This window comes from Cydia fagiglandana, chromosome 4, assembly GCF_963556715.1.
Source record: "Cydia fagiglandana chromosome 4, ilCydFagi1.1, whole genome shotgun sequence".
Lineage (NCBI taxonomy): Eukaryota > Metazoa > Arthropoda > Insecta > Lepidoptera > Tortricidae > Cydia > Cydia fagiglandana.
The window spans coordinates 3,854,503-3,869,515 of NC_085935.1; the positions used below are offsets into that span (position 1 = coordinate 3,854,503).

The following is a 15,013-nucleotide window of genomic DNA, read 5'->3' on the forward strand; positions in this document are numbered from 1 at the left end:
TCAATTACTTAGGCTGGTTTTAGTGTCACGCGGACCATCCGTGCCCCCAAATTGTATGAGAAATCTGTTACTCTATAACGCTCCCTGAACTTAATACATATTGGTCCGGTGCGGAGCGATCCGCAAAGTGACACTAAAACCAGCCTTACCTATGTCTTTGGGATCATCATTTTCCTCGCGTTATCCCGGCATTTTGCCACGGCTCATGGGAGCCTGGGGTCCACTTGATAACTAATCCCGAGAGTTGGCGTAGGCACTAGTTTAGGATACCTATATCTTTAGGATAATATGTAAAATCTCTACCAATAAAACCAATTGGAAACCTCAGAAACTCCTCAACAACTTCTATTTGCGGATTCTAAACCAAACAGTACTGTAAATTATGTTTTGTTTTGATTTCATTATACTAAGCTACCGCATTAGGCGGGCCCGAGACATAAACCGGACTGGCGGGCTTCCCGGGATTTCCCGCGGGACGGCGGGCTTCCGAAACATAATAAAACCGGGAACCGATGACAATGCTGGTTTATGCGATCATTGAACGGCAGAGACAGCAGTGTTTGTGGCTTATATTGGCTACGTTTGAAGTGTTTTTATTCTGTAAACAACAGTGTTGGGCAAAAAGTAATTGAATTACTAATTAACAATTGCAATTACAAAATGTAATTCCAACAAATAATTTCCATTACATGTGGAAAGTAATTAAAATTTTAATTACTAATTACAATTGCAAAATGTAATTAGTAATTAAATTATTAATTACATTTTGTAATTAAAATTTGTAATTTAATTACTTTTTTGAATTACAATTACTTTTATAGAATGCAAGTTTTTGATCAACTTTATTTCCAAAATCAGATGAACATTTTGAATGGTTTTACATTTGACTAAGCAACATTGTCAATGTTAACTTTGGTTGGACTGTAGCAAAGGGAGGGCTGGGACTTAGAATTTCTTTCTTATTAAGTGGTGTCATTAATCGTTAAGATACTATTTTTAAATGATTGTAATGTGTAGATCACGTCAAAATAAGCATCATTTACTGAAAAAACTTTTCTCTAAAATGAAAAATGGCTGAGTTAGACGCCTCCAAAGATTGATGTTTTTAAAGGGAGATGGGACTTAGAAAATTTTTTTTTCTCAAAAAAAAATTCCAAGTCCCAGAAACGGCCCCCCTTTGATAAAGTCCGCTATTTTCAATATTAGAAAAATGTTTTTCAAGTAAGTAAGTAGTCCTATTTTAACGTGTTCTGTACGTTACAATCATTTAAAATATATGTCATAATGACACCACTCGCGATGAAAATTTTCTAAGTCCCACCTCCCTTTAAAAACATCAATCTTTGGAGGCGTCTAACTCAGCCATTTTTTATTTTAGAGAAAAGTTTTTTCAGTAAAAGATGCTTATTTTGACGTGATCTACACATTACAATCATTTAAAAATAGTGTCATAATGACACCACTTTGTCAAAAAAAATTCTAAGTCCCAGCCCCCCCTTTGCTACAGTCCAACCCGAAAGGCACCATAGGTTGGCGCTTACGTCATTGTTAGCGGCGCCCCAATACTAATGCGGTGCTACGCGACGTAAGCGCCGACCGCCATATTCAACGTGGTTTGTCACATAGTACCCTGTAAAGGTATGATTCCAGGGACAAAAAATATGTTATAACGTTATCCAGCGTATAATGGAATTCATAAAAGTTTTTCTTTATAATTACTCCAAGTAAATTTGTTCATATTTGCATATTATTAAAAAGGTAAATGAAAAGTAATTGAGTAATTTAATTACTAATTAATGTAATTACAATTGCAAATTACACAGAAAATTTAATTACATGTAATTAAATTTTATGTAATTCAATTACATTGTAATTCAATTACATGTAATTCAATTAGTAATTAAATTACACGAGTAATTAATTACGCCCAACACTGGTAATAAACAACCTTTGGAGTTACACGAACAGATCCAATTATTTTATTTCATATTTTTTTAGATTATTCAAACAAAAAACTTGTAGTACGAGTATAGGTACTAAGCGACAATATAAAATTATACATATATGTACATATATAGGTAATTAAAGAGATAAATACATATTGTGATACATGTAACATTGCAAATTAAAAAACAACATCGTTACGATTAATATGAAAAATTATGTTTTAGTATACATGTATATATGTAATATATGCTAATGTTGTTTTATTGAACAACCGTAAAGATACAGTCTTCAAATAGGCAAACAAAACAAATGAAATGAGACACACACTCACATGTAAAAATAGCATAGGGAGGCGAACTCCAAATTTAAAATGACACTGACAGTTTCATGTATTTAATATACATACTTAAAAAATGTATATGCATGCATGTATACGATTATTGTTGTGTGTGTGACATCCCTCCAAGCATGAAATACAATATCATTCAACAGTGCAAGACATAGAATATTCGGTTCCCATGGAACACGCGTTGATTCCTCGGACCAGCTTGACGTAGCCCTGGTCTCTGACTTCAGGGCCATAAGAATCTTTGAGGATCCAATACTTGGTACCGTTTTCTGTAATATATCGGATTTTCATGCAGTTATAGTATTTACACATTAGAAAATGACAAAATAGTTATATCATTTCCACAACGAGCTTTAGTGTAGAAATATAAAAACGCCATTTAAAATTCAAAGAAAATTTCAGCTAGCTGGAAAAATGTTGTCTAAACTGAAAAGTGCAGATGTGGAACTTCTTTGCTTCTACTTTCCTTATGCGCACTGCCAAGGAATGGAATTCCTTGCCGGCGTCTATATTTCCGTGTTCTTATAACCCGGCAACCTTCAAATCAAGAGTGAACAGGCACCTTCTGGGCGAGCTCGCTCCATCGTAGCCCACGTCTACGCCTCGGCTAGTCTGTGGCCATGAGTAAGCCCATTCATAATAAAAAAAAAAACTACATTTACCCAAAACAAAATATTTCCATACACACCTACACCATAACCGACTAACAACACAGCATGACAAATATAGTCTTTGCAGTTTTTGGGGTATAGTATCCCCGAGTGATAGGTGGGGAAGTCCGCGGGATCAAGAGCTGAAACAAGAGAAAAAAAATCATACAATTTTGCAAAGCTTAAGTAAAAACAAAATAGATCAGCAGGCATATTATGGATGGTTTTATCCACGTGATAAAATAATCGACTCTTTTTAACACCACGGGATTGAAAGTGACGGACACTGTTTTATCATGCTGCCACGTAGACAAGAACGACCACCATAAGCGTACAGGAAGAATCGTACCATAATTATAATAATAGGTTTGATATGAATTTGTCATGGATGTCATATATTAGAGAAAAAGTGACGAACCCCTCCATTCGTTAAGGTTACAGTGTTATTTGATGAAAATAATTTGATTTATTTTCAAAATTGTCTTTGCTTCTACTTACATACCTACTGACAACGGCCCCTTTTCATATACAAGCTGTTTCAATGTTTCTTCATTCGTCTTATATACTACGAAACCCGTGACTTTGGTCACGACCTTCTTAGGATCCTCGGTACATGTTGATGGCTTTCCTGTGTACGGGTAATCTTTCTCTGGGACAACGCCAATTTTTTTGTGGTAACTGCGGAAAAGGCAAATCTTTTAAATATTATAATAAAGATACTATGAACAAGTAACTTTTTCCTTATGGATAAATATGAATAACAAGTACTTAACTTCATAACTTCGTTAAATTCTCCGAAAAATCGAAAGTTAAAAAAGTTAAATTAAAAGTATTGAATAGTTTTACGGTTTAGACTCACTTGTTTTAAGTCACTCGCGCGACATGTTTCGGAGAGCCTAGGTCTTCTTTCCGTAAAATTTCGTCTCAGAAGAGTTTAAATTCGATTAAAATTTGTACTTAATGATTTTCTGAAAAGGACGATATTGTTATCATTTTGATAATGAGGATTGAGGATCTACCACGGAATATCTTGTTGAACTGATCATTAAGACGACATTCTTACATTATCGCTTTAAATTGAATTATGATTATGATCATAGAGTTTAGTATTCTAGGTCCATGATTATGATTATGAATATTATGATTGTGTTAATCTGTTCAAAGTAAAAAAAAACAGTTGAAATCAGGAGACATAATTATCAATCGAAATACTACAACAACATTGACGATATTATTGCAATTTAATTATCAGAAGCCTTTAGTGTCCCAGTGCTGGGTCACCCCCATTTGTCCAGCCCTCCCGATCCTGTGCAGTCTCTGGACATTCCTTTAAAAACCGGACATGTACTAGTCGGACTTGCCCACCAAGGGTTCCGTACTTTTTAGTATTTGTTGTTAAGCGGCAACAGAAATACATCATATTATGTGAAAATTTGAACTGTCTAGCTATCACGGTTCATGAGATACAGCCTGGTGACTGGCAGAAGGATATACAGACAGACGAACAGTGGAGTCTTAGTAACGGGGTCCCGTTTTTACCCTTTGGGTACGGAAGCCTAAAAACTCTAAAAAGGAGTCTAACTCATCGCTCCATCGCCTACGTGGTCTACCAGATCCCTGTTTTGATGAGTTGGGCGGCGTCGGCATAATTATTTTATTAGGGTTCCGTACCTATCTCTCTATCTCCGAAACTTCTGGGTCTAAAATTCTGAAAAAATACACAAAATAGTCCTTTACCTAAAGATGACAGGAAAACCTATCAGAAATCTAGAGTCAAGTGTGATTTAAGAACAAAAATGCGGTTAACGTTTTTTTAGGGATAATTTTGAAAATTGTGTGATGTACGGAACCCTTGAAACGCGAGTCCGACTCGCACTTGACCAGTTTTATTTTATACTTACGCCGCTACTATGTCTGGATATCCTCCAGCACAATTATTCCCTAGAAATTTTATACAGTCCAAGCCCTGCTGTTCAGAAAAGGCGAGACTCTGGTTGTGCTTGATGGCATATTGGCTTTCAATAGCACCTGCGAATATTTTAACGAGTTAACAAAATATATTGAACGTGATAACAGTTTATTATTAATAAATGTGTACAGTAAACATGATAAAAAAGACTTGTGTGGATTTTTAAGTTGGTTTTTGTAATTCTACGTTGCAGTAAAAATAGTATTTGGGTTAGTAATAATTTGATAACATGTGAAACTTTACTGGCAAAATGTCTTTCTACGAAATTTCAAGTCTCTCAATCAAAAAAAAATCTTATTTATTTTGTTCTCGATAGGTAGAGGTAGACAAAGAGTTCAATATTATGTCTATTTATGCATTTGAAGCAACTTTAAGCTGCATTTTTAAGGGTTGAATTTTAAAAACGCTAACATTCCTGTTTTCTAATATAGTGTATTTCTACAAAGTTTAAGTTCCCTCATTAAAAAAATAATTCCCTGTACAATCCCCGTTATATACATTGATTAATTTAAAGGCCACTATCGCGTACAAAATATAGGTACTCAGTAGTACGTCAATATAGCAATAAAAAATAATTAATACAAAAACGTGACCATCCGAATATCGGGGGGCACGGCAGTGCCCCCGCCAAGTCGAGCGCGAAGCAAACACTGCCGTACCATATTTACTGGAACCATTTCGCCGCATTTTCAGGCCCCTATTTGAGAACCTCTGGATAAGACCAGAACGAAGAAATTTTGGTCATCCAGTAAGCTATAATCACATACTTAAAATCCAAAATTTCAAGTCTGTAGGTCATTTAGTTCCGAAGTTAAGCGAAAGCAAAGTTTCGCATTTATGAAACTCACTCATGATCATCAGAATAGAACTAGTACTTCCCATAAACTCAGAGAGCTGAAATTTGGTACAGAGTTAGGGTTTAATGGCCACATAAAGGGAAAACCTAAAAATATTGCAATATCAGTCACGTTTTAAAGATCTAAGAACTGCATAAGTAAGTTTGTAATCCCATATAAATATATGATATTACAAAGTTACTGTTGCAGTTCCTACAAATAGTAGGTAAAGTAAAGTAAAGGTACTCTACGATGTACGATGTGAGTATGAATGAAGATATGTTTAGTTATGATATGTGTATACATAGTATGGGTATGAGTACCCGAAAAGAAGGACTGCCTACAAAAAGAGATGAGATCCCATCAAAAACATTACATGTAAAAAGGTGCAAGTCTCGCAACGCTTTTACTACAAAAAAGTTTTGAGATGTAATGTGAAACCAAGTCGGTTATTTTAATCAGTGCCAGGGGGTGTTAAAACCGTATCAATAAGATATCTTTAATTTGTAATACGTATAATGACTTGGCCATCGCACGGCTGCATAATGACAAAAGGATCATCGTCACCTATTAAAAATAATTCTAATTGAACACAACGCTAGCGCTAATTGCAGTTTGAGCATTACACATATTTACGAGTACGGTACGAGTAAAGCATTATGTGCGATTGCCAAGTCATTATATGATGATTAGTGACGGATTACTGATTATTATTTAATTATTAGATTTAATGAATGGGCAATACGAAAAACTGTTGCTACTGTACAAGAATCAGAACCGGAAAAAAAGAAAAGAAAGATTTGTAATAATAAAAAAAACTACTCCTAAAAAGAAAAAAAATGTGTTAAATAAGAAAATCTAATAAAATAAATCAATATGCCCACGTTTCTACAAAAAGAAGTGAAATCCCACCAAAACATTCTGTAAAAAACTAGCCAAGTCTCGATGGAGCTGCTTGTTTATCTCTAAAAAGTAATGAAATCTAGACAAAGTCGTGCCAAGTCTAAGGTTCCTTACTGCGATTTCTTTATTATTATAGTTAATGTTGTGTGACTTGGCCGTTGAAGGGTACACAAGGGTACAAAACCAGGTGCTCCATGACACCATTGCACCAATCTGCCATTGCACCAAAAAGAAGTGTTTGTTTCAGGCTCGCCCATACATAAGTATTATTGAAATACGCAGCTTTATCAAGCCTACAATTGACTGGTTATTGAATCAACGTTTTCCAAGTGGCAATTTTCCATCGTCAATGGGTAGCGGTTCTGGCGACAGATTGGTGCAATGGTGTCACGGAGCACCTGGTTTTGTACCCTTGTGTACCCTTCAACGGCCAAGTCACACAACATTAACTATAATAATAAAGAAATCGCAGTAAGGAACCTTAGACTTGGCACGACTTTGTCTAGATTTCATTACTTTTTAGAGATAAACAAGCAGCTCCATCGAGACTTGGCTAGTTTTTTACAGAATGTTTTTGGTGGGATAAAATTATTCGGAAATAAGAAGGAATAAAAATAACTCACCAATAGCGCTAAAGATCCAACAACTACCGCATTCGCCTTGATTTTTGACGTGAGTGACCGCTCCATGATCCCTCCAGTCCCACTGCTCTGGGGCCGTGATCTCCTCGGGACGAAGACGAAGCTCAATCGCTATTTTATCTATATCTTCACCACGCATTTTCATACCATAACCAGCTTTTATTTCTTCGGGTGTCATATCAGCAAACCGTGTCACGTCAAATACGGTTTGCGGAAACATGGCATTGCGTTCATTGATGTCTGCTAAATTTTCAGTGAAAATCGCGAGTCTTTTCAAGTACTCTTCGGGATCGTATGTCTTACCATGTTTCTGAACGAAATTTTTGAAATGGTTGTGGGCATCGCTCAAGTCGTAATATGGTTTTTCGAGGAGTTGTTCAGCACTAATGCCAACCACTAGCAAGAGAAATAACGGGGACATATTGTTTTAGTAGATAAACCAATATGCTATACTCACTGAAGAAGAGTCTTTCTTTTTATACACTTTAACACATGTTGGTATTTAAGTAAATATTTTACCGCTCATTAATTATTAATTTTATTACAAAAATGGCAAGAATTACACATGTTCCTATTAAAAAGGTAAAACTACGCATTTAACAGGCACCAACACGTGTAATGCTTGAAATTCCTATTTAGTTAAATGCGGCAAAAAATTACGTCTAAATTTTGTCTACTGTACCTACTCTTTCTTTTTCTAAGGACTTTTCAGCGATAAAGAGTAAAAACGGGACCCTATGACTAACTGCCGTATTCGAAATTCAAGATATTCACAAGAGACGACACGTACTAGATCCATTCTAGATACATTATAGTTTAGATATCAACTGGTTCTCTTTTGCAGCGCAATTCGGACAACCAATGCTACTTTTATGTTAGATAGAGTAAGATATCTATTAGATGTGAATTAGATCTCTAAGTCATATCCTGTGGAAATCGTTCACGAGTATCTCCAGAATCGCGCAAATGTCAAATTTGACAGGTTAGATCTTAAAGGTATCTTGGTCACGACCAAGATCTAATAGATGTCAATTTCATAATCCGAATCGGGCCCCTATTCTACAAATCATAACATTTCATGAAAATAATGTCTTTAAGTTTATTTTTATTTAAGTAAGTTGCATGAGTTAAATAGACCTTGAGTCTTTGGAAGTCATCGAACAGCAAGCTCATTTAGCGCCAATTGCACAATCGCACTAAGCCGGGGTTAACCGGTTAAATCGTTAACCAAGTGTCAAATTGTACTGGTAACCATGGTAACTCCAAGTTTAACCAGTTAACCCCGGGTTAGTGAATGGTGCAAGAGGCCCTTACGTTTGTGCTATATGTCATTTCAGTTTGGGATGAGTCTCGTCGGCTGACAAATCGGCAACGCTCACATCCGGCTTTGTCATCTGAGGGAACTGTTTCCACAACCACACGATGAACACTGGCTTAGAGGTTATTTAGGGTTCCGTACCCAAAGGGTAAAAACGGGTCCCCTATGACTAAGACTCCGCTGTCCGTCTGTCTGCTGTCTGTCCGTCCGTCTACCGTAATAGTTAGGCAGTTTTTTTCACAGATGATGTATTTCTGTTGCCGCTATAACAACAAATACTAAGAATAATAACAAACATAATTTTTTGCGTAATATTTTCAGCTGTAAACAGACCATAATATTAATTAAATAAAACAAAATTAAATCTAGAAATGAAATTTATATGTCCCATCTCTCTCAACCCGTTGAAGCGAGAGAAGTATCGGATTTAGACTAAGTATACCAGCATTACTGCAGGCTTACAGCGTGACAATGACAATACTGCTGCAATACCTACCTGATGCTGGTTAAATTGTAATAAATGATATTATTTTATCTATCTCGTGTGACAATGGAGACCCAGTTCACTGTAAAATTTACATCCACTCTTCAATCCCGCGCACAGGATGGTCGGAAATTGTGCATTTCGCCGGGAGATTTATTCATACGTCGCCAGTTTTAACAACACCTTACTGGGTATTAGGATTGAGCGCAAACCGAGCGTGGTTTATATAACAGGGCGATTTTAAAATAATATTTGGGTTTAAAATAAAGTACGGCTAGAAACAATCAGCGCTAGCGCTAGATTTTTAAGGCAATTTATAGCTACTATTCGTGATTATTTTCTATTTCACGAACTCAGATTCTGAACCAATGAAATTACTATATAGGTAGAGGACTCAAGATTGCTATTCATATTTTTTGGCAATCGATCGTATCTATTATGCTCTAAAATCTCTGGGTACGATTATTTAAAAAACTTTGCTAGCTAAATCTGCTACACTTCTAAGTTGTCTACCATGTTTTTGATACGTTTTTTGGTAGTAATCAGCACTTCTGCTGAGAAATTCACAGATAATCCCATGGTAATAAGCGTGTAATAAATTTTCTTTTCAAGTAGGTACCCACTTAAGAATTTCAATGCTTGCACGTGTAACTTTGATTGACGCAAATTGTAAGTAACTTAACTTACATTCTTTGCTATGAAATTAGTGCTGAAATATTTTACTTAAGGTAATAAAACAATGGAAAGGGACGTAAATGGACTTGATAAATTTATATAAAAATAAATTATTTTACCAGTCTAGCGTATTGCTTGTCTTTACACTGACATCATGTTCCAACTATTTGTCTTGCTGGTACTCGTAGCTGGCACTACCGCTGTTGAATTATTTGAAAAACCATATTACGACTTGAGCGATGCACACAACCTTTTCGAAAACTTCATTCAAAAACATGGGAAAGTATACAATTCGGAAGAATACTTACAAAGGCTTGAGATTTTCAAGGAATCTTTAGTCGAAATCAATGAACGCAACGCAATGCATGCACAAAGCGTGTTTGAAGTAACCCGTTTTGCAGATTTGACAGTTGAAGAACGACGATCTCTTTTTGGTACTAGTTTAGTTGATGAGGAGCTTGAATTGGTAACTAAGCAACTTGGTCCCAAGGAGATTACGGCTCCTGAGAATTGGGACTGGAGGGACCATGGAGCGGTCACTCACGTAAAAGATCAATTAGGCTGTGGTTCTTGCTGGATTTTTGCTGCTACTGGTGAGTTAACTTTTATTAAATCTAAAAGTGTATGTCGTCTTGCGACCTAAAAGAAGAACTAAGCCTTGTTTGGGATTGGTTTGGATTCTTTACTATGCTTTCCTTTACTGATTATCTACTAGTAAATACATATCAGTGATATAGTGCTAGGTATATGTATATGTGTTCTTCGTTGTGTGTTCTGTTGCAAGTATTTTCTTTATTTATCTTTCGTCTTAAGTTAGGCATTTTTATAATATGAATATAAAAGTAAAATATAAAAACACTTACAAAACAATAAAAAATACATATAAACACATTATAAAAAACCTAACCTAGGGTGCCGCCGGCAGCGGGGCAGGGCCTGCGGGACATCTTGCTCCGCCCAAGTATTTTTATTATTATTTGTATCTCCGTTTTAAAACTCTCGGTTCTTTCGAGCCCGGTCATTTATAAGGCGTGCATGGGGATATGGATCCAACACGTAGAGGCCGTTTGGAGAGATTTGATATCATGTAGAACGCCTGCTGGAACCCATTCACGGGTACATCAATAAATATCCGTGAACCGGTTTCAGCAGGCATTGGAAGCTATTGTAATGAATATGGTCAGAATACTGGTCTATGGTTTAAGTTTGGGTGGAAAAAGACTGGGCTATTGCAAAGAAGTCCGGACACCTGCCATAACACTGTTTGCACAAGTTATCGAGACAGGTGGTGACTCGCCACTCGTTAGATGGGCACCTGATGCGCCATCGTAAAGACGGCCAGGTGCAACACCGACGTGAGCGGCTCAGGGGTGTCGAGAGGTAGTGCTGCGCTTTCTCCGAAGTTACTCGCGGCGTTATGCCCTTTAACACTTCCACCCCTGGAGCATATAGCTCTAACGACTCCTCTCTGGACGGCCAATGAAGGCAAGCCAGAGCTGAGAGTCCTGCGGGTCCCCTTGGGGTCCACTCCGGCCGACGAAGACACGCCGGAGACGGAGACCCTGACCGACTCTCGGGAGCACTCGGGTCCGTGGGGTCGTTACTCCCCAACAGCTCGCCACAAGCTGCCCTGCGGGCTTATTATTATTATTATTTATTAGATATTTAACAGGACGTGTCAATTTAAGGAACCAAATACTAAGGAATATAAAAAAAGCCAAAATAAAGCATGTTAGTACACGTAATTAAAGCCAAAATATTACAACAAGTTTTAAATATTTCTTACATGTTTCACTTGTTTCATGTTGTGATGTAGAAAAAACACGGCTACTTCAATATACTTATTGCGTAGGTATTTTGTAATATAAATTATAAATATCATTTTCACATTGATTACAGATCAATACAGATCATTATACAATGTATGTATATGTAGAAAGTTATTTTTTTTTATGTTTCCAGGAGTTATTGAAGGCCAGTACGCTATCAAACATAAAAAGCTCCTGTCCTTTTCTGAACAGCAGAGCTTAGACTGTATAGTTCGGAAAGGATGGCCGCATAATTGTGCAGGAGGAAATCCTTACATGGTCATGGAGTAAGATAACACTTTTCTGAATACTTATAATAATATATAGTCGGTCAAACAATTTTGTCAGTAGAAAAGGAGTGAAATTAAAATTTTCTGTGGGACGATAACCCTTGGCATCTGACATTTTTAAAATTTGCCACTTTTTTCTACTGACGGAAATAGCTTGACAAACTATAGTTTTAGCTGTTGTTCCTTTAATATCATTTGTGCCTAAAAAAAACAGCCGTGTCACTAAGTTATGATAATTAAGGTAAACGTTCCTCAAATGAATTTCATTGAATGCACTGTACAACTGAAATTTTGAAGTATTTTTAGTTTAAGGCAAACTATTTAAAATATGACTTTCGCAGTTACCACAAGAAATTTGGCGTAGTACTAGAAAAAGATTATCCGTATACAGGAAACGAATCAACGTGCCATGAAGACCACACAAAGGTCGTCACCAAGGTCACGGGATATACGATCTACAAAATTGTAGATGAGGAAACATTAAAACAACTTGTATATGAAACGGGACCTTTGTCAATAGGTACGTAAAACATAACCTTGAAATTATGGGGTCCCTTTGTTTGATTTAATTTTTGAAAGTCATAATGTAATGATTGTCAGAATCATTAGTCATAATGATTTCAGGATTTTCGTAAGGTTATCCTATTGATAGATTAAGTTTAATTGTTTTTTGGCAACCCTGAAAAGTTACGCGTTTCTGAAGAAAACCAAATTATTACTAACGAAAATGTGGACAAACAATACATTATGACTTACAACTAGCAATGTACAAATTGCAGAACATTCCCAAAAAGCGGAAACGTTCTCGAGAATGTTCTCAGAACATTCTGCAACATGGAAATTTATTGTTCCGCCATCTTGGATTTTTTCCAAAAAAAAATTTTGTCATAGGAATCTAGAGGCCTCTATCTCCCGCCATGCCAAATCTCAGCACGCTCGGACCAACTTGAAAAAAATAAAAAATAAAGTCGGCCTTTTTGATTTTTTTTAATGCAGTTCGTGTTGTCTCGGGGCCCTCTGACATTTGGTCAAGCACCCCCCACCTATCACGTACCGTTCAAAAGTTGCCATACAAAATAAAAGTGGCCAGTTTTCCCGCAAATGTAGCGTTTTAAAAAAAAAATTCATAGGTATCTAGGGGACCCCGAGATTCCGTGACCATTTCAGCGCGCTAGGACAAACTTGAAAAAATTAAAAAAAAAGTCGGCCATATTGAAAAACCATGGCTGCGTCAAAAACTGCCAGGGTCCCTCTAATATGACATTTGGTCGAGCACCCCTCACCTAGGTCTGACCGTTTGGCCGGGCCATCATACATTTTTCTGACCGGAAGCGGTAGACCAAAAGACGGAATTTTCTGGGGGTAAGGATACTACACCTAAACTATCGTGAATATTCATGGTATAAACTACGATAAATAAATAAATTCTCGTTCTCGAAATTCTCATGTGGAAAGTTTCGCAACTTTGGAAAGTTCTCGTGCGTGCATTGCTACTTACTACTTTATGGGAAACAATAGACACCCTGAAATTGTATTATAGATAATTTGTAATTTTTTTTATTCTGTTTCAGCTATAGATGACAGCGACTTAGCTTTCCATAAAAAAGGTATATTGTACCCCCAAAAGTGCAAGGATGATATTACGCACGCTCTTTTGCTGGTTGGATATGGAGTAGGTGTGTATGCAACCTTAATTTCAAACTTCTTCAACAAAGTTGAGAGTGATATTTGAAGGACGCGTTACATGTATAGTTTGTAGGTTTCTAATAGAGTCCGACGGCTAATCTTATTGTCTATTGTTAAGAAAACCGCACGTGCTACTTACCTGCAAAATAGGGTCTTAATTATTCTATTTGGCACCTGAGCGCGGGCTAGGCCAACGCTCAAAAAACCAGTGTAGGTGCGCTCTCCGATAACGCGCCTTTGTTACGTATCTCGATGACACATTTTAGACTGGTTCTGTAGCGTTCGACTCGCCGGCACTCAGTAACCGAAGTACCTTACGCATTTTTTATGCAGGTGGTGTGGCACGTGGCACGAGCGGTTTTACTTAACAATAGACAATAGGATTAGCCCTAGGGCTTTATTAGAAACCTACAAACTATACCTAACGTTCGGATATCAACTGCAGCTGAGTGCGTCGTCGTTGTTGCGGCCGCTGTTGAATGCAGTTGACATCCGGACGTCACCTTAAGCAGGCGTGGCTCACTCCGCGAATTCGTCGCTTTGCAAACAGGTAGCTACAAGTACATCCGTTCCCAGCAATTTTGGTGGCTTGCCATAAGCCGCGCGTGGCGCTGTCGCCACCTAGCGGCCATATCTGTCCTGATCGTAACAGACGCGTTTTGCTAGAGAGTGAGTTTTCTGTAACTAGTACTATTATTTATTCTGTGCCTTGTCACATGTCTTATAAATAATTATTCTTAATGCATGAACTGTTGCTACGTTAGGATAGGCTTTATTTTATTTTAAAGGAGAGTAGGTAGTTTATTCAAACGGGGCTCCCACACGTGATTTTTTTAATTGAACGTTATTTGCGTAATGGTAGGAACCCTTCGTGGGCGAGTCCGACTCGCACTTGGCCGGTTTTTTCATTTGTAGTCTGCCTCTTTCGCACTTTGGAAATGTTCGTATACTATTTGTAACCGTCATTCTAGATCTGTGGATTCGAAGCGGCACTTAAATTCTTATAATGCTTTAGATAGCACACAACAATGACCAATTCACACGAAGCGCTTTGCTTCTACTTTCCTTATGCGCACTGCCAAGGAATGGAATTCCTTGCCGGCGTCTATATTTCCGTGTTCTTATAACCCGGCAACCTTCAAATCAAGAGTGAACAGGCACCAGCTCGCTCCATCGTAGGCCACGTCTACGCCTCGGCTAGTCTGTGGCCATGAGTAAGCCCATTCATAATAAAAAAAAAAATCTCTTACAGAAAACGGCACCAAGTATTGGATCCTCAAGAACTCTTTCGGCATTGAGAATGGGGACCAGGGCTACTTTAAGCTGGTGCGGGGGATCAACGCTTGTTCTATTGGAATAACATACGCATTAACCTGTACTGTTGCCTAATTAATAAAAAAATAAAACTAAATTAGAGCTAGTAGAAAGAAAAAATATATAAAAAGAAGAACTATATA

The 15,013-nt window shown here is 37.2% G+C and overlaps 2 protein-coding genes across 2 annotated transcripts; one reads left to right on the top strand and one right to left on the bottom strand.

The window, feature by feature from the left end:
• Positions 1–2,385: 2,385 nt before the first annotated feature.
• On the bottom strand, positions 2,386–7,718 carry LOC134663527 (procathepsin L-like). The gene is made up of 5 exons (XM_063519920.1): positions 7,278–7,718; positions 4,848–4,974; positions 3,449–3,624; positions 2,985–3,089; positions 2,386–2,565 (listed from the first exon to the last, which is right to left on the bottom strand). The coding sequence occupies exons 1-5, from the start codon at positions 7,714–7,716 to the stop codon at positions 2,429–2,431; spliced, it is 984 nt and encodes a 327-aa protein (XP_063375990.1). The 5' UTR covers positions 7,717–7,718; the 3' UTR covers positions 2,386–2,428.
• A 2,209-nt stretch (positions 7,719–9,927) lies between these two features.
• On the top strand, positions 9,928–14,949 carry LOC134663533 (cathepsin L-like proteinase). The gene is made up of 5 exons (XM_063519928.1): positions 9,928–10,365; positions 11,735–11,867; positions 12,212–12,390; positions 13,442–13,546; positions 14,809–14,949. The coding sequence occupies exons 1-5, from the start codon at positions 10,134–10,136 to the stop codon at positions 14,943–14,945; spliced, it is 786 nt and encodes a 261-aa protein (XP_063375998.1). The 5' UTR covers positions 9,928–10,133; the 3' UTR covers positions 14,946–14,949.
• The last annotated feature ends 64 nt before the right edge of the window (positions 14,950–15,013 follow it).

Coding starts and splice junctions, on each gene's coding strand:
- LOC134663533 (XM_063519928.1), top strand. CDS start 10,134: ATGCATGCACAAAGCGTGTTTGAAGTAACCCGTTTTGCAGATTTGACA. Junction 10,366..11,734: donor CTGGATTTTTGCTGCTACTG/GTGAGTTAACTT, acceptor TTATGTTTCCAG/GAGTTATTGAAGGCCAGTAC. Junction 11,868..12,211: donor AATCCTTACATGGTCATGGA/GTAAGATAACAC, acceptor TGACTTTCGCAG/TTACCACAAGAAATTTGGCG.
- LOC134663527 (XM_063519920.1), bottom strand. CDS start 7,716: ATGTCCCCGTTATTTCTCTTGCTAGTGGTTGGCATTAGTGCTGAACAA. Junction 3,625..4,847: donor TATCCAGACATAGTAGCGGC/GTAAGTATAAAA, acceptor CCTTTTCCGCAG/TTACCACAAAAAAATTGGCG. Junction 2,566..2,984: donor GTTAGTCGGTTATGGTGTAG/GTGTGTATGGAA, acceptor GATATATTACAG/AAAACGGTACCAAGTATTGG.